At 34.5% G+C, this 24853-nt stretch overlaps 1 protein-coding gene across 2 annotated transcripts in view; it reads right to left on the bottom strand.

Annotated features, from left to right (window-relative positions):
- The window catches only part of CERT1 (ceramide transporter 1), a 91247-nt gene that overhangs the window by 24320 nt on the left and 42074 nt on the right, over positions 1-24853 (bottom strand). For both annotated transcript variants that reach the window (XM_081131803.1, XM_081131804.1), the window contains exons 4-8: positions 22645-22752; positions 21649-21787; positions 15660-15743; positions 4660-4817; positions 1758-1850 (exon numbers count right to left, since the gene is read on the bottom strand). In XM_081131803.1, coding sequence (XP_080987929.1) covers positions 1758-1850; positions 4660-4817; positions 15660-15743; positions 21649-21787; positions 22645-22752 — 582 coding nt within the window. The remainder of the gene's footprint in view (positions 1-1757; positions 1851-4659; positions 4818-15659; positions 15744-21648; positions 21788-22644; positions 22753-24853) is intronic.

Below are 24853 nucleotides of genomic sequence, written 5' to 3'. Positions count from 1 at the left end.
TACACTGGAAGGAATAAACAGCAGATTAGCAGAAGGTGAGGATCAGATCAGCCATTTAGAAGACAGGGTAGAAAAAAAATCACTCAATCAGAGATCCAAAAAGAAAAAACAATTAAAAAACAGGAGGACAGTTTAAGGGAGCTGTGGGACAACATGAAATGTAGCAATATTCACATCATAGGAGTGCCAGAAGATCTAGAAAGTAAGCAAGGGAACTATAAGCTGTGAATAAGAGAACCTATTTGAAGAAATAATGGCAGAAAACTTCCCTAACCTGGTAAAGGAAAAAGTCACACAAGTTCAGGAGGCACAGAGAGTTCCAGGCAAGAACCCAAAGAGGTCCATGCCCAAACACATCATAAATAAAATGCCAAAAATTCAAGACAAAGAGAGAATCTTAAAGGCAACAAGAGAAAAAAAAGCAGTTATCTACAAAGAAGCTCCCATAAGGCTGTCAGCTGATTTCTCATCAGAAACTCCACAGGCCAGAAGGGAATGGCATGAAGTATTCAAGGTCATGAAAATCAAGGATCTGAAACCAAGAATACTCTATCCAGCAAGGCTATCATTCAAAATAGATGGTGAAATAGCGAGCTTCCCACCCCCCTCCCAAAAAAAAAGCTAAAGGAGCTTATCACCACCAAACCAGCACTGCAAGAAATGTTAAAGGGGCTGCTGTAATAAAAAGCTGAAATAGAGAGAATGAGAAACAAAGGCATAAAGAATTAAAATGGTAATAGGTAAGTACCCACCAGTAATACCCTTAAATATAAATGGATTAAATGCTCCAATCAAAACATAGGGTAGCTGAACGGATAAGAAAACAAGAATCAAATATGTGCTGTCTACAAGAGACCCCACCTCAGAACAAAAGACTCATACAGGATGAAAAAAACCCAAAAAACTTCTGGAGGACATTAAAGGAGAGATCAACAGCAATACAGTCCTAGTAGGCGACTTTAAACACACCACTGACTTTGCTGCATAGATCTTCTAGACAAAAAATCAACAAGGAAACAGAGACTCTAAATGACACACTAAATCAGATGAACTTAATTGACATTTACAGAACATTTCACCCCAAAGCTGCAGAATATACATACTCCTCAAGTGTATGTGGGGCATTCTCAAAGAAAGACCACATGTTAGGACACAAAACAAGTCTCTATAAGTTCAAGAAGACTGAAATCATATCAAGCATCTTCTGGGACATTTAGACCATGGAATACTATGCAGCTATAAAAAAGAAGCATCCCTTACCCTTTGAGACAGCATGGTGGGACCTGGAGAGTATTACGCTAAGTGAAACAAGTCAGCCAGAGAAAGACAAGTATCACATGATCTTACTCATATGTGAAATCTAACAAACAAAATGAACTGATGAACAAAACAGATCCAGAGACACAGAAGCATGGAACAGACTGATGAATCTGAGGGAAGGGGGGGGGGGGGAGAATAACCTAAGAACTTACATGCATGTATGCATAACCCATGGACACAGACAGTGTGGTGAAGGCCTGGAGGGGAGGGGGGTGCAGGGTGGAGGGGTTCAATGGTGGGGGGGTAAAGGGACATTTGTAATACTTTCAACAATAAATTAAAACAAACAAAAAACCCCCAAAATTAAATAAATAAAAAGGGAAAGAGGATACTGTGGTGAAAAAAACCCCCACAAAAGTATAATTTAAAAATCAATCACTTTTGTGACGGGGATGCCTATGTGTTTTTCTTTCTAAGATCAAAATATAACTTCATACCTCATAATCTGGTCCTCCAAAGTGGGATTTTTTCTTTAGTTCCGTCATGGCATTTTTGTATGCTTCCTCTGTTCTTCTTCTTTTCTCCATTTCCTATTTTTAAAAGAAAGCAAGTGAAAAATTTATCATTTGAAGTGGGAATTCTCTCTGCGTTTCACTGAAATTTTATGATTTGGCCAAAAAATAACTCTACTCCTATGGAAAATGAGTATTATTTGGGGCTATATATTATATACCAGCTACCATTTAAATCACCACTAAAATCACCTAATAGGTAGGTTATGTATTTAAATGGATTAAGTATACTCATGTGTTTGTTTCCCTCAAATAAAAGCATATTTACTTTGTTATAAAGAAAACAAAACAAGAAACAAGTAATGAATGCCAGGAAGAAAATAACTCAAGTGGAATCAATGAATGCTAAAATATATTTTAAGAAAGAAATTTCTTGTACTTTGCCACTGCTGGTTAAAACTATTTTAGAGCTGAAAAAGAACCAAGTTCTACTTACACCCTCTCTTTTTATAAATACTGTCTACAGCTCTAAGAGGTTAAAAGACCCAAGGGTCAACACTTAAAAGGTTGGTCCTGGCACCAATCTCACACTTATTTCTACAACAATTAGTTGCACTATGTCAAATCTAATACTGAAGTCCAACAAGTTTATAAAGAACCTCATGCCTTTATTCAAATGCCTTACCTCAAATACTTAAGGGCTAAAAAGTCCACACTGAACTCACACAAAACTAACTACTTACTTCCAAGTGCCCTCTTTTGAAATAAAGCTATTGCAAGTCAATGAATTAGTTCATTAATCCAAAGACTAAGTGCTTATTGCATACTCAAGAGAAAATGGGACTACAGACCCACCAAAATGGCTAAAAATTAAAAAACAAAACACCCACAAAAAAACCAACAATATTAAGTGTTGACAAGTGTGAAGAGCAACTGGAATTCTCATCTATTGCTGGTAGGAGTTTAAACTGACATAAACACTTTAGAAAATTGTTTGTCAATATTCACTAAAGTTAAGCATATACCCGATGAATCAACACTCCTAGACATATGCCTAAGAGAAATGAGAGTATATGTCCACCAAAAGATATGTACAAGAATGTTCACAGTAGTGTTATTCATAATAGACAAAATATAAAAACCTAAATGTCCATCAACAGGAAAAAAGGATAATCAAAATGAAGTCAAACAATGAAAATTCATCGTAACTACCACTAAAGGTAACAACATGAGTGAATCTCACAGTCAATGTTGGGGTGGGGAGGGAAGACAGACACAAGAGTGTGTATTGTATGATTCCATTTATATGATATCCAAGAACAGACAAAATTAATCGACGATGAAATTAGAACTGTAGTTACCTCTTGAGGTGGTGGTATGACTAGGTAGGGAAATGAAGGAACCTTCTGCTATAAAAGTTCTGTATGTTGATCTGAGTGGTGGTTACAGGGGTATATACAAATGTACAAAAATCATCAAGCAGTACACTTAAGATTGGTGCACTTCACTATATGTATTAACATATCTTAATTAAAAAATGAACAAAACAAAAACACATAGCACACCAATATTAAAAAGACTTAGGGGAAAGCGAAAAAGCATGCGAAATTTCACATAGGTGAGTCTATTAATGTAAGCAAACATCTTAAATGAATAGAATATTTTTAGGCAGTGTGTTAGATATGACTGAAGATGATCCCTTAGTGAAGGACAAAGAGACTAAAACAAAAAGTTTTAAATAAACTAGTCTAGATGAGTTGAATGATTTTCTTGAACCATTAGTCTAATAGATTTAAGGGGTTGTCCTGTTTTCTCACTGCATTATTTTTCGTGTGTACAGGGAATCTTCCAAAAATTCAGCTTGATACACATTAGTATAGAGTTGAAATCTCTGAATATAAAATAGTTTGACTCCAGAAGACTAATGAAATGTTTGTACCTTAAATGGATGTTTTTATTTCCTATTTTTAGAGTACATATTTTGTTAGTATGGCTTACTGCACTTGAGAATTCTAACCAATTTTCTTTTCTTCTAAACATGGGTACCTTTTTAAATACACAGTGACATTCAAATCATATGGCCATTCTGCCATTATATCAGTGACGATACTGCTTTCTTTAGTATCCTGTTCAAACTGATACATTCAAATACTACAAGCAATACGATTTGCTGACAAGTAAGATTTTGACTGATGTCTGGCCTAGAATCCAGAGCTGAAATATAGCAAACAGTAAAATTCTTCTAATTCTGCTACTTAACATCTCTGGACAAGTCCTCTTCTATAAAATAGTGGCATGTTTCAGTTCTAACATTTCACTATTTTATTATGTTGAATTATAAACAGAAATATTCCTACTAAACAAATTCACTAAGCCACACATTACACTAGAAACTAAATACTCATTTTGTAATATTATTAGTGTGGTAGTTTACACGAAAGTCAGCAAAGGTGAACAGGAAACAAATGCTTAATGAACCATATAATGTATGTTGAATGGTATCACAATGACCTTGGAAAGTATACATGGTTATGAATGCAGTAAGTTAATATTTTTTAACTTTATAAATTGGTGTTTAAGTTAGTTTATATATCTTAAATGCAGTTTCATATATCATACAATAAAGCTGGATAATGTAAAATGGCTCATTCCAAAGCATTACTGTTATCACTATGAAAATGTTATTAAAATCCTATCAAGAATGCATATTGTACAGCAACTGAATATTTAACTGATGAATCTCATTAGGAAATTGAGGATAAGATACCCACAGTTTCAGAGAAGTACCACCTGTTACTTCTATCAATCCCAATGGATTTTCCCTAACAAGTTAGTTTAAATATTTAATCCATATATAAAACTCAAAAGAAAGAAAAACTAGTCTTACCTTATCCATTCTCTTTTGCCAGCTGTCCTCACGTTTTACCATTAGTTCAATACAATGAGAAAGTGTAGCAAGGATTCCAGCAGTAGTTGCTTTAAAAGTTATTGCCTCCCCTTTAAAGTCTATACCATTAATTCCTTTTGGTGTTACCTGTGGAAATGCTGAAAAAGAAAATTATTCACTGAAAATCTTTCTAATGAAAAAATAATTCTTCATAATTAAAAATTTAAAATTGTTTAAAAAACCAGCAAATCAGCCCTGGCTGCTGTGGCTCAGTTGGTTGGAGTGTCGTGCTGTACACCAGAAGGTGGCAGGTTCAATTTCCAGTCAGGGCACATACCCAGGTTTCCGGTTTGATCCCTGATTGGGGCACATCTGGGAGGCAGTTGACTGATGTGTCTTTCTCTCTCCCCCTTTCTCTCTCTAAAATAAAGAAAACAAAACAAAACCAAAAAACCCTACAAAAACCTAGCAAATCAGAGCAGATTTTCAGAATTTCCTTCCTGTTGACCAACATTTAAAAATGTCCATCCATACTCTATCAGCCAAGAAGCTTGTGGCAGCATATGTACTTTCAAGTCCTTTTTTCTGGATTCTGCTTCTTGAAATCTATTTGCTGTGCTGCATCCAGTGAATAAAGTGGTAAGAGTAATGCTTTAATAATAACACTCTGACAACTTAGAGCAGGACCTAATTATGGCAAGACCAATGCATACGTTAGTTTTTTATGTTTACATTTTATAATATTCAGAGTTATCTTTGAATGAAATGAAAAAATCTTAAAATTCACAAGATGCAAACAAGAGAACATACTATCTTACACTCTTAGCTAATAAGAAACCATTGCAATAGAACTCATAAATAAAATATTTCTAACTTTAAAAACTCTATGTAGATATGACAGTAAAGGTACAATCCATAAAAGAACAAATTGAGAAACTACTTCATCAAAATTTAAAATTTCTGCTTCAGGCACAGTTAAAAGAATGAAAATAGCAATTGTGTGAGATAAGTCTAGTGATCTAATATACAGCATGATGACCACAATTAATAATACTGCACTGAATACTAGAAATTTAAGACAGTAGGTTTCAGATGCTCTCATCACCAAAAAGAGTAACTATGTGAGATGATGTTAATTAGTTTGACCACAGTAACGACTTCGCTATGTACACCTTAACTGGGAGAAAATCTTTATAAAGCCTATATCTGATAAAGAACTTGTATTCATATACATATATATAGAGTTTATATTAATACAGAATATTAATATAGCCTATACTACAATATAGCATATTGTAACCTCCAAACTCAACAATAAGAAAATATATACCTAATTGTAAAAAATTGGACAGAAGATTTAAATGAACACTTCACCAAAGAAGAGACAGGGTGCCAAGTAAATACATGCAAAAATGCTCAATACCATTAGTTACCAGGGGAATGCAAGTTAAAAACCACAGTGAGATAGCCCTACACATCTATTAGAAGACTAAAATTTTAAAAGACTGATAATGCCAAGTGTTCGTCGGGTTTTGGAGGAATCGGAACTCTCACATATGGCTGGTGAAATATACTTTGGCAGTTTCTTGAAAAGTTAAACAGACTCCTACCATATGATTCAGCCATTCCACTCCTAAACATTTACCCCAAAGAAATAAAACATATGTCCATAAAAAGATCTGTACATGAATGTTCACAGCAGCATTATCTGTACTAGCCAAAAGCTATAAACAAACCAAATGTCCACCAAGAGATGAGTGAACACACAAACTGTGGTGTATCAACACAAGGGATTACTACCCAGCAATAAAACAATAACAAGAAGTAGAATATACATGAGAGAATAGTGACTAATTTCAAACTAAAAAAGAAGCCAGGCCAAAAATAACCCCACAAACTTGTTTAAGTCCATTTGCATTAAACTCTAGAAAATGCAAACTAACCTATAGTGACAGAAAGAGATCAGTGGTTGTTGGGGAAGAAAGGGGTGTTGACAAAGGGGATGGAGGAAACTTTTTGAGGGTGATGGACACAATAATGATCTTGATTGTAGTGATAACACCATACCATCAAAACTTACCAAATCATACATTTAAATAAGTGCAGTTTATTGTATGTTAATTGTATCTCAATAAAGCTATTAAAAACATATTTTATTCTTATATTTTCTGAAAATCCTTTCTATCATTGTAACTTCTATATTTTTTTTATCATTCTTACCAAGATTGTGGTTTTACTATCAACTACTGTTTTTTATTAATAATCAACTTAGAAATTAAAGTCATCTGTGTCCTATATAAGACAATGCCTGCTAAATGCTTGCTAATTTATATACTTAAGAGTCAGTACAAGATGAAAGAGGAACATAAGATTGTCTTTGAAAAAAACTCTAGCAATAGAGAAATGTATCTCTTCAGCTGCACTTACTACTTTCAGAAGCAGCCACCTGAAATCCTTTTCAGAATGATACAGGGGTTATGTAACAGATTTTAAGCTTTCAAACAGTTGGTATTTTCAGCATTACTTAGTGTTTCACACATGGTAAGGTCTCTGAAATAAACTTCTCTCATGTTATATTCTGTTAGGAAATGAAAGTATGAAGACAAAACCTTATCTTAATTTGTCATCCAGTGGGCTCCTCTAAGTATTGGTTACTTTGATTTTTGCTCCAAGTCTCTTATACCTTATATTGTAAAACTATATTAATCTTGATGGAAAAACTTAAGCAAAACCCCAAGGTACTTGATAATTTTAGATGAGTGTACTTATCTAATGTCTCAGCTGAAAACAAGGGAAAGATCACCTTAAAGAGACAAGGTGACATGCCCACAGGGAAAATGATACACTTTAGTAAAAGGAAGTTGAAAATATGTGAATGTAACCATGTATATAAAAGGCAAAAATGAAAGAAATTACAAAATAATCTATACATCTAGATTTTAAGTACTTAAGTTCCAAAGATTATCATTCAGATTTATACTTCTTTCAGCTGACCTGTGACTTTACACACTTAAAAAAAATCTTTTAAAGGTACTAACAATCAGACAATCAAAGAAGCTTTAAGGTAACATCAACATGTCAAAAATAAAAACAAATGCTGACAGAAGCTGAGAGATTTGTAATCCCTTCATTTCATTAACACTCTCAAACACTATTTTGAATAGTAGATAACCTAAGAGAGAATCCCCCCCGTTTCTGTGCTGAGGAGTTTTTCATTTCCCCACATAAAGTATTCCAAATGACTGTGTGCTCACGTGCACCAGCCCCCCACAGGGACAGAAAAAAATTGGTGGACAAATCCTTCTGAACAAGATGGCAACTTTATTTAAATCTCTCCTCACCTAACTACTATGACTCTGATATCAATTATACTAGGGTCAACAATCAGTTGGTTTGGGATTACTGGCTATTATAAATATGATTATTCTAACAAAATAAGTTACAGCTGGCTAAAAACTATATTTAAAATAATCTCACATGAAAAAAATCTATGATCCAAAAAGGGAATGAAAAGTAATCTGCAGTCTTAATTCTTTGCTTAGACAGTCTAGAAACCTGTGCACACAAACTAAACAGGGGAAAGGGACACACAGTGCTCATGCTTCCAAGTAATGCATGCTCCAGTAACACTCGAATTTCCTCAGTGAGTTTCATCAACTCTATGAAATTAATCTCACCCCAATAAATTCAATTAAAAAAAAAGAGTAAATATACCTTGATTTAATTAGTTGATATTTACCATCATTATTCTATATAGATGACACGACAAAAATATTCGTGTATATTACTTACAAAACAGGAATAGATTTAAGTTAGAAAACTGGTCAGAAAACATGGTTAGAAATATAGTTAAACAGGAGCAACTGGAAAATGTAGCAGAAATCAAATGACCATCTTCAATATTTAATACAATTTAATCATAAGACATGAGAATTTAAAAATTGAAAATTTTTTACTTTAGATTGACTTAAACTAGAAGCCAAAAATCTAATCATATTTTTTAGTCTTTTTAAAAGTAAGTTTTATTGAGATATAATTCACATATCATAAAATTTAACAAGTATAATTAAATGAGTTTTAGTATATTCATAAGGTTGTACAAGCATCATTAGAATCAACTTTAGGTCATTTTTATGAGCCATCACTTAAAGTCCCATACACATTAGCAATCACTTTCCGTTTTCCCCAACCCCACCACCACCTGCCCCAAGCCTTAGACAACGACTAATTTACTTTCTGCCTCTATGATTTGCCTCTGAGTATTTCATATAAGTGGACTGTTAGTCTTTTGTAACTGGCTTCTTCCATTTAGCACATTTTCAAGGTTCATCCATGTTACAGAAGGTATCAGTATATTATTCTTATATATAGCTTAAAAATGTTCCACTGCATGGTTATATCACATTTTCATTCATTAGTAGATGAACAATTTGGGTTATTTCCACATTCCGACTGTTATGAATAATGCTGCAATGGACATTCATGTACAAGTTTTTATACGAATGTATGTTTTCATTTCTCCTGAATATATACCAAGGAGTGAAAATGCTAGGTCAAATGGTAACTCATATGTTTAACTTGTTGAGGAATTGCTGAACTGTTTTCCAAAGCAGCTGCATATAAGGGTTCTAATTTCCCCACATCCTTACCAACACTCGTTATTGTATTTCTTTCTGATAGCAGCTAGCCTAGTAGGTGTAAAGTGATAGATAACTCATTGTGGCTTTAACTTATATTTTCCTTCGGCTAATGATGTTGAGGACCTTTTCACATGCTTATTGGCCATTTGTATATCTTCTTTGGACAAATGTCTATTCATTTTTGTCCATTTTCAAGTTGATACTGTTCTATTATCAGTTAGTAAGAGTTCTTTATATAGTTTAGATACAAATCCGTATCAGACATGTAATTGGCAAATGTTTTCTCCCACTTTATAGGTTATCTTTTCACTTTTTGATGGTATCTTTTGAAGCACAGACAAAGGTCAGTTTACACTTTTCTTTTTCACTTCTAACTTTTGTTGTCTTATCTAAGAAGGCTATGCCTGAACCAAGGTCATTAAAATTTACTCTATTTATTCTAAGATCTGTATAGTCTTACCTCTTTAATTCATTTTGAGTTATTTTTTGTATCTGGTGTGCAGTAGGGGTTCAATTTCATTTTTTCCCCATGTGGATATCCAGCTGCTCAACATCCCTTGAAAAGACTATTTTTCCTCATTGAATTATCTTGGCATTCTGGTGGAAAACTGACTTATTGTAAATATGAGGGTTTATTTCTGGACTCTCAAGTCTATTCCACTGATCTATATGTCTCTTCTTATGCCAGTACCATACTTTACTGTTGCTTTTGTACTAAGTTATGAAATCAGAAGTGTGAATCTTCTAACTTTGTCCTTTTTCAAGACTGTTTTAGCTAATCCAGGTCATCTACATTTCCGTATTGAATTATAGGATCAGCTTGTCCATTTCTGCAAAAAACTTACTTGGGATTTTGGTAACAGATGCATTAAATCTATAGGTCAATTTCGGGAATACTGAGTTCTTAACATTAAGTCTTCTGATCCATGAACATGGGACATCTTTCATTTATTTAGGTCTTCAGTTTTTTTCATGCTTTGTTATCTTCAGAGTGGAAGGTTTGTGCTTCTTTCATTAAATTTATTCCTAAGTATTTAATTCTTTTTGATGCTATTATAAATGAAATTGGTTGCTGACTTTTATTTTCACATTGTTCACTGTTAGTGTATAAAAAAAATTGATTTTTTACATTGATTTTATACCCTAGAACCTTGCTGAGATCATTTATTACCTCTAATACTTTTTTTAGTGGATTCCTTATGATTTTTCTCTATACAAGTTAATTACATCTTCAAATAGAGACAGTTTTAATTATTCCTTTTAAATCTGGATGTCTTTATTTTTCTTGCCCAGCTGTTGTGGCTAGAACCTCTAATACAATGTTGAAAAGTGGCAAGAATGCTGTCCTGGTCGGGTAGCTCAGTTGGGTAGAGTGTTGTCCCATATATCAACGTTTTGGGTTCAATCCCCAGTCAGGGAGCATACAAGAATCAACCAATGAATGCATAAATAAGTGGAACAAACTGATGTCCCTCCCTCTAAAATCAATCATCAATAAATAATTTTTAAAAAATGAACAGCTTATCTTGTTCCTGATCTTAGAAGGAAAGCATTCAGTCTGTCACCATTAAGTGTAAAGTTAATTGTGGGTTTTACATAGATACTTTTTATCAGGGTATCCATTCCTAGTTTTTTTTTAATCATGAGAGAGTATTAGATTTGGTCAAATGATTTTCAGCATCTTCTGAGATGATCACTGGTCTTGGCTTTATTCTATTGATATGATTACTACATTAATTAATATTTTTAATGTAAACTAACCTTGCATTCTGGGATAAATCCCATCTGGTCATAGTGTGTAATCTTTTTTTATATGTGGCTGGATTTGGTTAACAATATTTTGAGGATTTGTATCTATATCCATAAGAGATATTGGTCTGTAGTTTTCTCGTGATATCTTTGTCTGGTTTTGGAATCAAGGTAAAACTGGCTTCTAATTTTATTTTTGGAAAGAATTTGTGAACAACTGGTATTAAGTCTTCTTTAAATGCTTGGTATAATTCACCAGTGAAGCCATCTGAGCCTGGGCTTTTCTTTGTAGAAAGTTTATTACTAATGTATCTATTTATTATTGGTCTATTTGCATTGTCTATGTCTTAAGTTAGTTTCAATAGTTTGTGTCTTTTTAGGACTTTAGGCCATTTCGCTTAAGTTATCAAAACTGTTGGCATATATTTGTTCATAGCATTCACCTATAATCCCTTTGTGTTTCTGTAATGTCAGTAGTAATGTTCTCCTTTACATTTCTGATTTTAGTAATTTGAGTCTTCTCCCCCCCTCCTTTTTTTTATCAATTTAGCTAAAGGTTTATTAGTTTTATTCTTTTCAAAAACCAACTTATAATTTCATTGAATTTCTATATTGTTTATTGAGTCTCTTATTTTATAAGAAAGGTTTTTCCAGCTACAAATTTCCCTCTAAGTATTGCTTTAGCTGCAGCCTATAAATTTTGGTGTGGTGTATTTTTGCTTTCATTCACCTACATCATATTATCTTCTAATTTCCTTTGTGATTTCTTCTTTGATTCACTGGTTAGTTATGAGTTTGTTAATTTCTACATATTTGTGAATTTTCAAATTTCTGTTATGGATTTGTAATTTTAGTCCATTGTGGCTGGAGGACATACTTTGTATGATTTCAATCCTTTTAAATTAATTAAACCTTGTTTTATGACCAAGCATTAGGTCTATCCTAAAGGTTCCATGTGCAACTGAGAAGAATATATACTCTCCTATTGTTGGATGGAATGTTCTGTAGATGTCTAATAGGTCTGTTTGTTTATACTGTTCAAAAATTTTATTTCCTCGGTATCTTCCTATTTGTTCTGACTGTTATTGAAAGCTGGGTATTGAAGTCTCAAACTATTACAATTTTTGTTGTTGTTGTTAATCCTTACCTAAGGATATTTTTCCCATTGCTTTTCGGGGGGGGGGGGGGGGGAGAGAGAAACATCAATGTGAGAGAGACACATCAACCAGCCCTGACTACCTGCAACCCAGGTACATGCCCTTGAGGAACTGAACCTGTGACCATTCAATGCACAGTCCAACACTCGAACCACTGAGCCACACCTGCTAGGGCTCAAACTATTACTACTGAATTTTTTTTTTCCTCTTCAATTTGGCTAGTTTTTGCTTCATGTACTTTGGGGCTCTATTGTTACATGGAACTATGTGTGTAATTGTTGTATCTTTTTGATGGATGAACCCTTATATCCTCATAAAATCTCCTCTTTGTCTCTAGACACATAAATTAAGATGATATAGAATATAACAAGAAAACTTATATTAGAGGTAAGAACTTTGTTCACAGAAAATAGAGGACATAGTCCTTCCACCATGACCTAGAACTCTTGAGGTCTTTAACTAAGGAAGAAGGTGCTTCCTTATCCAAAAATTTCTCCTCTGGTCTAATCTTCAAATTACTTTAATTCCCCTTCTGCTTAGGTAAGAATGTCCAGAAGTTTTACTCTTGCTTTAGTACCCACTCCCATCCTACTTTTGTAATATTCACTGTTTACTAGCTAATTCTGAATTTTTAAAACTTCAGAATATTCCCCACCACAATATATGATTCAGACCTAGTCCTTAATGATGGCCTTAATGGTGAGATTCATTACAATTATTTGGAGATGCCATTATCTTGCAGCCAGTGCTTGCTGGATCCTAGTACTAAGACCCTATCAGTATTTGAAAGATGACTGACATAGCCTCATCCCAGACTATGATCAGTGGTGTCAGATTTAAAGACTGTATGTTCTACTTCCTTTACCAGATTATATACAACACTTCTAACTGACTTCTAGAGGTTAACCACAGAAAGATACTTTCTACCTGTGGTGATTAACAAAAGTTAATTTCCATTAACACTATAAGAAAGGAATTTTTTAAATAGTGACTTCCATAAGTGTCCTTAAAACATGACTCCTGACTTTAAAAATTATGCAGACAGCTTGTATAAGACATTCTCTAAATGACAGCAACACCCCTGACAGCTATTGCTTGGTTTCAAGTCTCTCTTCAAAAAAAGAGATGTTGGGGGCTTTTCTCAAATGTCTGGAGATCTGGCTATCTGTATACATTTAAGAGTTAGGAACTATAAATCCTGTATGCTCTAGTAGGAATTTCTAACTAGTGGAATTCATCGAAGATTGACCTGGTAGCCCAGCCAGGCATGGCTCAGTGGTTGTGCACTGACCTATGATCCAGGAGATCGAGGTTTGATTCCTGGTCAGGGCACATGCCCTGGTTGCAGGCTCGATCCCCAGTGTGGGGTGTGGAGGCAGCCGATCAATGACCCTCTCATCATTGATGTTTCTATCTCTCTCACTCTCCCTTCCTCTCTCTGAAATCAATAGATATATTTTTTTTAAAAAAAGAAAAAGAATGACCTGGTAGTGAGACAGCTTTTTCATGATGGACCCTGGAAAACCTCTATTTAGAGGTCTTTCTCTATGTCCATTCAGTGTCTCCAGAGTTTAATTTTGTATCAGAAAATATATGTCTGGTTGATAGATAATCTGGCAAAAGGGTTAGAGAAGAGAGCTGGGGATTGAATCTTTCAGTATGTAAACTTTCATTTAGTCCCTGGCTACCAGAATTCTTGGAGATAAGCAGAATAGTGACACTCTTAGATTTCAATAATCAGTATGTAAATTTCCACTTAATCACTTTATTAATAGGCTGATAAACCTATCTTTTGTTTTGCCAGGTATTCCTGAATCTGTAACTCTCCAGTTCAATTTCTACAGAAAATAAGCTTCCATTTTCCTTTGGGGAATGTAGATGTGGTAGTTGAGTGAATGTGGAATGGAAGAGTGGATCTGTGAGTTTTACAACTTCTTTCAATACTTTTTCCAATATCCAAATAGAATATTTTTTCTATTAAAACAGACTATTCATTGTGAAATTAAAATGTAACTGAAAGAACCTTCCCAAAACAAGCCTTTAATTCCATAAAAATATATAAACCTAGATGACTCAATAAGGCTCAACATTTCAGCCTCAAGTTATAACGACAACTTTGTAATAAGCGAGTATTTTGCAAAATTGGGAGAGAGCTAGGTTATAAGGAAAAAGTAAAGCCAAGATGAAAGTAAGAAGTAAAGAAGGAAAAGGTAGGGGAGAGAAGCATTACGTTTTAGCATCAATATTCAGATGGAATATTCCCATACAATCTCTGAAACAGAAAATTACTTCCATGCATACAACAGTTTAAAAAAGAAATTACTTGAAAATAACCCCTAGCTGGTTTGGCTCAGTGGTTAGAGAGTTGGCCAGCGGACTGAAGGGTCCTGGGTTTGATTCCAGCCAAGGGCAAGTACCTTGGCTGGAGGCTCGATCCCTGGCCCCAACTGGGGTGAGTGCAAGAGGCAGCCAATCGATGTGTCTCTGTCACATCGATTCTCCTCTTCTCTCCTCTCTCTCTCCCTCCCACTCTCTCTGGAAAGCAATGGAAAAAATATCCTCAGGTGAAGATTAAAAAAAAAAAAAAAATTAAAAAAAAGAGAAAACGTTACACAGCCTCAGCTTACTTCATAGTCTTTAACTTCAGCAAAAATAAGCACAATTAGATTAACTTATTTTTTTTCTACAAAGGCTTATTTGTAACTTTAAAAAATTTTCGGAATCCACTCTAGCTTTTTCCTAGGAGATGTCAAAACAGGAACACTGACTATTAGTCATAGGTTTCTGGTGTTTTAAGAGTCCATGTGTAAGTGATGCCATGTGGTATTTGTCTTTAGCTTATTTCTCTTAGCATGATGCCCTTTAGGTTGATCCATGTTGTCACAAATCAGAGGTTTCTAATGAACAATTCAGAATTCCATCTAATGAGTTATCCATTCTAAATAAAGAAACAATTAATAAATCCGCCTATGAAATAAACCACTTTGTTCCTGGTCTATAAACAATTGTGCTGAAATCGGAGCTAGTTCAATAATTTTCCTTTAATAACACTGATAATATACTTTTCAACACCAGTTTATCCAGTGGAGAGAGAAAAGAATATTAAAAAAAGAGAAACATACTCTAAACAAACATTTAAGTTCAATTATAATGCTTCCCCCCTAAGAAACCTTTTCAGTTCTAGAAACTGATTCTACCAAATACTGCCACAATAAGTGGGCCATTGTCTGGAATTTAGAATGAGTCTTTGTTAGATAATTATTGGCCATTATTATTTAATATAAGAATGTGTATTTTACCTGTATGTCTTTTTCCAGGAAAAACTTTCACTTTCCACCAGTTCCACTGCTTTTTAAAAATTACTCACTTAGATAATTATTCTTGTTGTATAGTAAGTGATTATATAATTTTAGAAAGTGTATTTTATCCAGCCGAGGTAGGAAAATGTACTTACTCTTTTCCTTATTGCCATTGGTATTATGCAAGAAGTCTCCATCAGAACGTGTTGTAGGAAAGTCATCTTCATCATCTTCTACCACTAAATAAAATATATTTAGGGATATTAGGATGAAAGAAAATAGAAATTAACCAGTTTATTCCTACATTCAACTGAGTCAACACACTCTGGATTTTCTGAGTACAAGATCTTATTCTTCTTTGTATTTCAGTGCTTATCAAGAAACACTCAATAAATATGCTGTAGAATGTATGCAATAATACATTATCATGAAAACTGTATCCATTCTCATTTGCCTAAGAGATGGCATTAAGATATGAATTATTGTGCCCTTTAGTCTTCCTACCTCTTCCTACCTACCTTGGGGCAATTTCGTAATTCCATCAAAGACCTATAAGGGCTGAGCAGGACTGAAAGAGGATAACTCCATTCAGCGGATACCTTGGCTTGCCTCTGGGAGTTCCTAAATTTACCATTTCTGAATATGCAGGGAAAATATAATGACTTACAGATGTGATTACTGATTTTCATTCAACCCTGTGCCTGGACCACCTCCTTTTAACTTAACGCAATTCTAGAAAGAACAAGATCTCGTGTTCTCCTCTGCATACCTCTTTGTTCTAGGTACTCTTTTTCTACTGCCTAACACACTTTAATCTTCCCCACTATATATTTCACTCTTAATGCAAATTTCTAAACCTCAGCCCCCTACCTTATTTCTTGCTTTCTATCAAGCACTTTTATGGCTTTTTATTTTATTATCTTTTGAGAAACTCTCTTTCTATAGAGAGAATCATCATTCTAAACTGTCCTCTTCTTGACTTGCTCTCTACCTCAGGGGTAATGTGACTTCACAAGGAACATTTCGTCCATTTTAGCCTTCTTTCCAACAGACACAAGCCCACTCCTACTCCTCATTCCCTCCCTTCACTGAACGGTAGAAATCACCAAAGAAAACACCTTTATTCTGTACTGCCATTTCTAACTCTGGGCTATTTCATTTTTTCATCACTTGAAAATTTTGCTACTCATCTGTAACAACTTTTTCAAACCATAAGCTGCTATTATCTACTAACACCTATTACTCAATTTCTATCCAGCTAACTGATACCAATATCAGACTGACACTGTGTTTTCCAAGTCCATCATTTCTATAGACTTCAATATCCATATTGAAGCCTCGGCAGACACCTAAATCCCAAGATTAATCAGATTCCCAAATCTTCATTGCCTCATCAGTCATTTACATATATGGTAAATTCTAGAAATTCATTAATAGTACACTGCTCTGTTTTTAAATCAGTACTCATCATCACACAAGATCCTGACCTTGACTCAATACAACCCTGATGAACTGCTCTCTTTTTTTTTTAATCCTCACCCGAGGATACTTTTTCCATTGCTTTTCAGAGTGGAAGGGAGAGAAACATTGATGTGAGAGGGACACATAGATTGGTTGCCTCCTATATGCCCAACCAAAGCTGGGATCGAGCCTGCAACTGAATTATGTGCCCTTGGCCAGAATCAAACCTGGGACCCTTCAGTCTGATGGCCAACGCTCTGACCATTGAACAAACAGGCTAGGGCTGATCAACTGCTCTTAAACACTGAAAGGTTTGCACTTCACTCATCTCATTAGTATCTACTTTGGATTACTGAAGATTCACTTTCGTATCCCTCACCATTCGATAGCTTTGTATCACCAAACAGAGATTTTCAACCTTCTTTTTCTAGCCCAATACTCAATATATAATATGAAAAAACTGATGAAAACAAGAGCCTCTCTGACTAAACAAGAGGCCTTCCCCCTTTCCTTCCCAACCAAATGCTCCTTTGTCCATTCTTGAGGCGCCTTAAGGAATATCTGACATGGTTTGTAAACACTGTCCTAATACAAATCCCCTTTCCCAATCAGACCAATTTCCCTTACTAACACTCAAATCCATTATGCTAAATTCTATCTTTGGATCTTGCATGTTCCTGCTTTCCCTATCCCTGCAATAACCCAAATTAATTATATTAGTAATACCAGCTTTTATTTGTGGGGGATTTTTTGCTGTTAAGCAGAGTGCTAAATAAATAATTCATTTTAATTATAACTGTATGTGTAGAATATAACATTGATTTTACAGTTGAGGAATCTGATATGAAGAAATGTTTCCTCAAAGAATAGAAGTCTTTCCTTTAATGTGGTACCTATATCTTGTTTTTAAAATCAAGCAGTATGTTTAGGTTAAAGATAATGTCTTTGACTTCTGTAATCCCAGATTATCTAAGACCTAAAGAATTACATCTTACTAAAGTATGTGTGGGAGTGGTGGAAAGTTAGCTTAGAACTGCTGTATTGGCAATTCTGATAAATCATTTTATATGAAAAAACTGATGATTGCATAAAAAATGAGAGCTTGCTATTATCATTTCAATGACATACTTACTGAAGAACAGTTTTGTGTTTGTTTTTTAAAACTGAGTTTTTCTTTTTTGTTCTTTCTTTTTTTAAATATATCTTTATTGATTTCAGAGAGAGGAAGGGAGGAGAGAGAGAGGGGGAGAGAGAGGGGGAGAGAGGCAGAGAGGGAGAGAGGGAGAGAGGGAGAGAAACATCAATGATGAGAGTGTCACTGATCAGCTGTCTCCTGCATGCCCCCTACTGGGGATCAAACCCTCAACCCAGGCATGTGTCCTGACCAGGAATCGTACCTCCACTTCTTGGGTCATAGATCGATGCTCAACTGCTGAGCCATGCCAGGTGGACAAGAACAATAATTCTTAAAATTCACAGACTTAGTCTGGTAAGTTATTTTTATTTTTATTTTAAATATATCTTTATTGATTTCAGAGAGAGGAAGGGAGAGAGAGAGGGACGGAAACATCAATGAAGAGAGAGTCATTGATTGGCTGCCTCCCTCCTGCACGCCCCCAACTGGGGATCGAGTCCGCAACCCGGGCATGTGCCCTGACTGGGAATCGAACCCCGATCGCCTGGATCCTAGGTCGATGCTCAACCACTGAGCCACGCCTGGCTGGGCAGTCTGATAATTTAATGAAAGTGCACCTATAGAGATCCCTAGTCTTAGGTCAGGAACTCTGACCTACAAAGTAGAAAACTAAGGTCCATGTTCTTATTTCATCTTTATCCACATACATGTAGTCTTAAAATTGTCAATGTTTCTAAAAAGAGCATTTATAGAAAAAACAATTGTTATGGGGGAATTGTGTACCCCCCAAAATTCATATGTCCAAGTCCTAATAACTCCCTTATCTCAGAATGTGACTGTATTTGGAGACAGCAACTTTATGAAGGTAATCAAGTTAAAATGAGGTTATTAGGGTGGGCCCTAATCCAATACGACTGGTGTCCTTATTAGAGGAAGAAATTTGGACATAGACACAGACGAAAGATGGTGTAAAAACACCGGGAAAAGACGAACATCTATAAGCCAAGGAGAGAGGCCTCGAACACATCCTTTCCTCATGGCCCTCAGAGGGAACCAACCCTACCAACAACTTGATTTCAGGCTTCCAGCTTTCAGAACTGTGAGAAAATTAATTTCTGTTGTTTAAGCCATCCAGTCTGTGGTACTTCATGATAGCAGCCCTAGCTAGCAAACTAATGCATTAGTCTACTACTGTTATTTATTCAAAATGAATGTTTAAAATAATTTTTCTAATCTTCCACACAACCTGGTTATAACTGCATCTCAACTTCTACTCTTCCCACCATCACTTTTGTCTTTCAAATGCTATATACTTTTGATGTTGATCAGTTAAACGAGGAATCCAATTCCAATATATACTGATTTAGTTTAAAGGGGTATTTTCAAGCACATGAAAGCTGATGTGTAATGTTTAATTTGATAAAAAGGTTATATATAGTCAGCTCTCTGTATCTGTGGATTCAACTAAACAATGAACTGAAAATATTTGAAAAAAGTTACACCATTGCTGACATGTACTTTGTAGCTAGGCCTACAATGGTTGTGTCTTATACTAAACATGAACATACTTTTTCCCTTGTGATTATTCCCTAAACAACACATTATAACAACTATTTACATAGCGTTTACATTGGATTAGGTATTGCAAGTAATTAAGAAATGATTTTTTTTTATTGATTTGTGAAAGAGGAAGGGAGAGGAAGAGAGAGAGAAACATCAATGGTGAGAGTCATCAATTGGCTGCCTCCTGCATGCCTCCTACTGGGGATCAAGCCCACAACCCCAGCATGTGCCCTCACCAGGAATTGAATTGTGACCTCATGGTTCATGGGTTGATACTCAACCACTGAGCCATGCTGGCTGGGCTATTACTCCATTTTATAGGAGGGACTTGGGCATCTGCTGATTATGTTATAAGCCAGGGGTCCTGGAATCAATTCCCATGAATACTGAAGAACTATTATGTATACATATATATTTTTAATGAAGAAGAAATAGTTCAACTACCTTTATTTTTAGAGAAATAAACATCAAATGTTAAAGAACCAAAAACTTAAAGTGTATCAAATATAAAAAACTTCAAGGCTACTTATTTTTTGTCTAAATTTTAAGAAGAATATGGACTTCTGCTTTTGGCCAGTATAGAATAAAGGAACTGAATTTACCCTCTATCATGAAACTAAAACCTGGAAAAATATATGAAACAATGGTTTACAAGACATTGTATATCAGTCAAAAAAGGACAGCGATCCCCAAGTGGCAATGAACAAATGATATGAGCTCTATGATTATCCAACTTACTGCCTTGGGAGAGATTCCAAGCTCTAGAGTAAAGAGGAGCCCAGGAGCAGCCCAGTAGACTCTCTGAGGTGAGGAAATGGAGCTGAGAGTCCAGAGAGACAAAGGCAACTAGAGCTTACAAGGCAGAGTACTAGAGAGGAGACAGCTGCATAGAGAGACTGACAGAAGGTCCCCTTGAGTATTCAGTAGAGTACTGACAGCAAATACAAATGAGGGAACTGTAGAGGTCAGGGAAAGAACCAACTGAAAGGCTTCCAGGAAAAAGTAACCAAAGCCTACACGAGGCAGGGAAAAGTGTACTTGTGGTATATTACTTGAAGACAGACTGATAAATTAAATGTGCATACTATAAACTAAAGTAGCTACTAAAATAACAATAATAACTAAAAAGCAAACAAAGGAGATAAAAAATGGAGTTATAAAAATATACTCAATCTCAAAGCACACAGAAAAAGGAAATAAAGAACAGAGAAGACAAAAAGAATTCAAACTCAGATCAAACACATTTAATAAAATCAAGAAATGAAACCTGTCAAGCAATTTAGTTACACTGTGAATAAACTTAGTGCCATTTAGTAATAATTCTGACCAGCTCGTTTTTGCCTTCACAGTAAGAGAAGTAGTGAAGAATAGCTCTTGACAACATCAGTAACGTCTCCAGCAGTAACAAAGGGAAAGTTCAAAACTCACGCTGTAAGTTAACTGAAGAGCTCTCTCAAAAAAACTCACTATGAAATTATTTTTAAATGTACATATAGCTCCATTATTGATTTCCTCGTCCATTAAAAAAAAAAAAGGCCAGAGGAAGGGATGAGGAGGGAGAGAAAGATGAAAAGAGAAAGAAAGGGAGGAGAGAGAAGAGAGAGAGGGAGAAAGAGATCAGCTGATTCCAGAAGGGAGGGGGTAACACAAACATATGCCTGTCTCTAAGACTCAGCATTGGGTACATTTAGTAGACAAAATAATGTAAAATGCCCTGTATTACTGATGATACTGTATTTTTTAATAAAATAGAGAGCTTAAGAATCATTTAAAAATCTTCAGTGGAATCTGGTATGAGTGATCAGATTAATTAAGACGTGTTATTAAAGTATACAAGTTATATAGACACTGAAATCTGTTACTTTGGGGGTGTGCAGCAAGTGACTATAATTACCTTTATTAGTTAAAGACATTACCCTTTAAGATCAAGAGGCTTTAAATCCATTCATTCTCCAAGTAAAAATAGTGGTAATAGCCTAATTAACCTTTATCCCTTTGAAGTTCATCCTTGGAGACAGCATCAGCACAGGCATCAAAGTACTTCTGTAGAGTATCAACTTGTCTACATAGGATATCTCTAAAGGTTTCCATTTCAGCCAATTTCTCACGTAAACTGTGGCCTTTCTGCAAAACACAAAAAGGTGTGTGTGTGTGGGAAGTAATCCAAGTTAACAAAACTTTATTTAGTCCTATGGTATTTCATCACCTTTTAAGGTCTACATCTTACTAATGAGGGCCATCAAGGGGTAGGGAGAGCTGTCAAGCTCAATGTAATAACTCCTAGGAATTAACTGGAAACTGACTAACAGTGGCTAGATCGTGATATACCTGAAGGAAATAAGAGAGCAAATAAGCCTGACAATTTGTTCATGTAAAATTTAATATTTTCAAATTATTTACAATGTGAGAAAAAATTGTAAAAGACTTTGAAATGGGCAAAAATATTACTGAATATCCTTTCAAAGGAATGGTGTGTGTCATTCATGGAACTTTTAGCATTTATGGAACCCACAGGTGGCTGTCTTAGCATATAGAAGTCTTTGATTTCATTACATTTGGCCTATTTTGTAACTCTTTAAGTAGCACAAATCTGAGGGTAATGTAAATGATCCCTGTCCAAATGAACTTTGCAAATAATATGCAAATGAACTTTGTTCAGTGGAGATACACTAGTTTCTAATCTGTAGATACCAAACAGTTTTGCATATATTAGCAAAAATCATTTTGGCATTCTTCATATTCTCCTTTGAACCAAAATTTTTCTTTACATCTTATTTATTAATGAATGAAATAAAATCTTTGAATGTGTTGATTTTATATTTGTATAACTCATAAATTTTAATCCTCGAAAAGCTATTCTGTAACAACAAATTACATTGTAGAAAAGTTCTTTTGAAAAACATCAAACAACTTCTGTTCACAACATTCAGTACTGAATTCAATTTAAGAGGCCTTAACTTAAAGCATTCACAACCACAAACCTTGAATGAAGAGGTGGATGTTGCAGAATAGCCACTTGCTCCAGACACCAGTGACACCATTGAGCCATGTCGACGCAAGCTGGATTCAGATCCATAACCAGATTCAGTCTAAAAAAGAAAGTAAACTACATGAAAAAAAATTAAATAAAAAATACTTAATCATCACAAGAAAAACAATGTAACTGTGTGAGATGACAGATGTTAACTTAATGTAATAATTCACTATATATGTGTGTTTGTGTATATATATAATCATTATGTTGTACACCTTAAACTAATACAAGGTTGTTAATTGTATCTCAATAAAACTGGAAAATACCTAAGAGAAAACAAGAGTTTTCCTATAAATTAATAAGTTGTTATAAAAACTGGATAGAACAAAGGCATAAAAGTAACAATAATGAGATGGGTAAGATGTCTTGAACCACTTTTAATTCTCTTTGTATACCAAAGAAATAAACAATAATTTTTTTAAAGTAATAATAAGAGGAAAACTTTCAGTACTATTTCTTTATGGTACTATTTCCGGTACTATCACTTATCACTGTCTCAATGAAGCCTCTCTTATTATACCAGGCAGTATGTCTCTGTATTCTCAACCATTCTTAACATATTATGATTATGGCTTTTATCACTTGATTATACTTAGATTTTATAATTACTCCTAAACTTGATTCTTCCGGAAGAAGATTGTATCTTTTTCATTTTTGTAGCCACCTTGACAGTTCACGTCACACAAAAAATTCTTAACTTTACCAGTTTGTTAAGTAATCATGCATTGAAAAATAATTGAACTCTGGGATATTGGGGTATACTCAGACTTAGCACTGTAATAATACTTTTCTCTAACTTTGATGGCGTTGGTACTCTTCAGAGCATCACTTTTATACTCACCACCCTCCAGACAAATGCAGTACCAATAAAATAGGCAAAGAAATTGAACATTAAAAAAAATAACTTCCAAGTACAGTAAACTCTTGATTTTGTGGACCTTGACTTAATGGACAAAATTTCTGGTCTGTATATCATATGTGAAAATTAATACCTTGCTAATTTTTTTTCATGTTTTTACTGATTTCAGGGAGAGGAAGGGAGAAGGAGAGCTAAAAACATCAACGATGAGAGTCATTAATTGGCTACCTTCTGGGGATCTAGCCCAAAACCCATGCATATGCCTTGACAGAGAATTGAACCTCGATCTCCTGGGTTATAGGTGGATGCTCAACCACAGGGCCATGCAGGCTGGGCAACACCCTGTTAATTTTAAAATGTTTTTAACCAAGATTTGCGTATAATTAAATCAACATGTTATTTTTTTTGCTATTAATTCAGTTATTTTTAAACAAATTTTAGCAAATAGGCCTTATGTTAGAAAAAACACTGTAATAATTTTGCTGACAAATAAATATTACATACTTAATTTTAATTACACAAATGTGTCTACATAACTAAAAACAGGTAAAATAATTTGTCAACTTTTTAACACATGAATTCAGAAAACTGCTTTATTATATAACAGACTTTAGGTTCTAATGACACCTCCTTGCCTGAATTTTTGACACCGTGAGGAAGTTACTTAATTTGTCTCTATTTTGCTAGGAAAAAGAATAAGCTTTTCAAAAGTCAGGTCCCATTAAAAAATATAAGCCAACATTTTTACTGTATTTTATATCACTGCTTTGGAGTAAGGATGGGCTGATGACAGACTATACAGAATGATAATATATATACGCTTAGTTTCGACATGATTAAACCAAACTATAAAATTTAGCTGTGACTTAAGGTAGTTTTCTTTTCAAATCAGTTTTTAGGCATTTTTGGTATTTTATTAAATTCATAACTTTGAACTACATGATTTACTGTACCTGAAATCTATACAAGTATTTTAGATCTTTGATTACTTTCTACTGTTATTTTTTTAAAGTACTGTGCATGCATTTAGCAGCAGTCTCTAAGTTTAAGAGGTAAAATAACATCTAATTATTCTTGGTATACATCTAATATAAAACTCAACCAACCAATTAAAATAGTAGTTGATTTTCAAGATTAAGATGAGGAGTCATTAAAATTAGGTACAATATATTATTAAAAATATTCCCATTGACATTTTATATCCTCTGTGCTCTAGTTCCTAAAAATCCATTACATTTTCAATACAGCTGTTGGTTTACCCCTGACATTATTCTAATTGGACAATGTTCTTTTAGGC

The sequence above is a fragment of the Miniopterus schreibersii genome (assembly GCF_964146895.1).
Source record: "Miniopterus schreibersii genome assembly, chromosome: 3".
Taxonomy (NCBI): domain Eukaryota; kingdom Metazoa; phylum Chordata; class Mammalia; order Chiroptera; family Miniopteridae; genus Miniopterus; species Miniopterus schreibersii.
The sequence above is the reverse complement of the archived record's forward strand: the minus strand, read 5'-3'. Positions and strand labels throughout refer to the sequence as shown.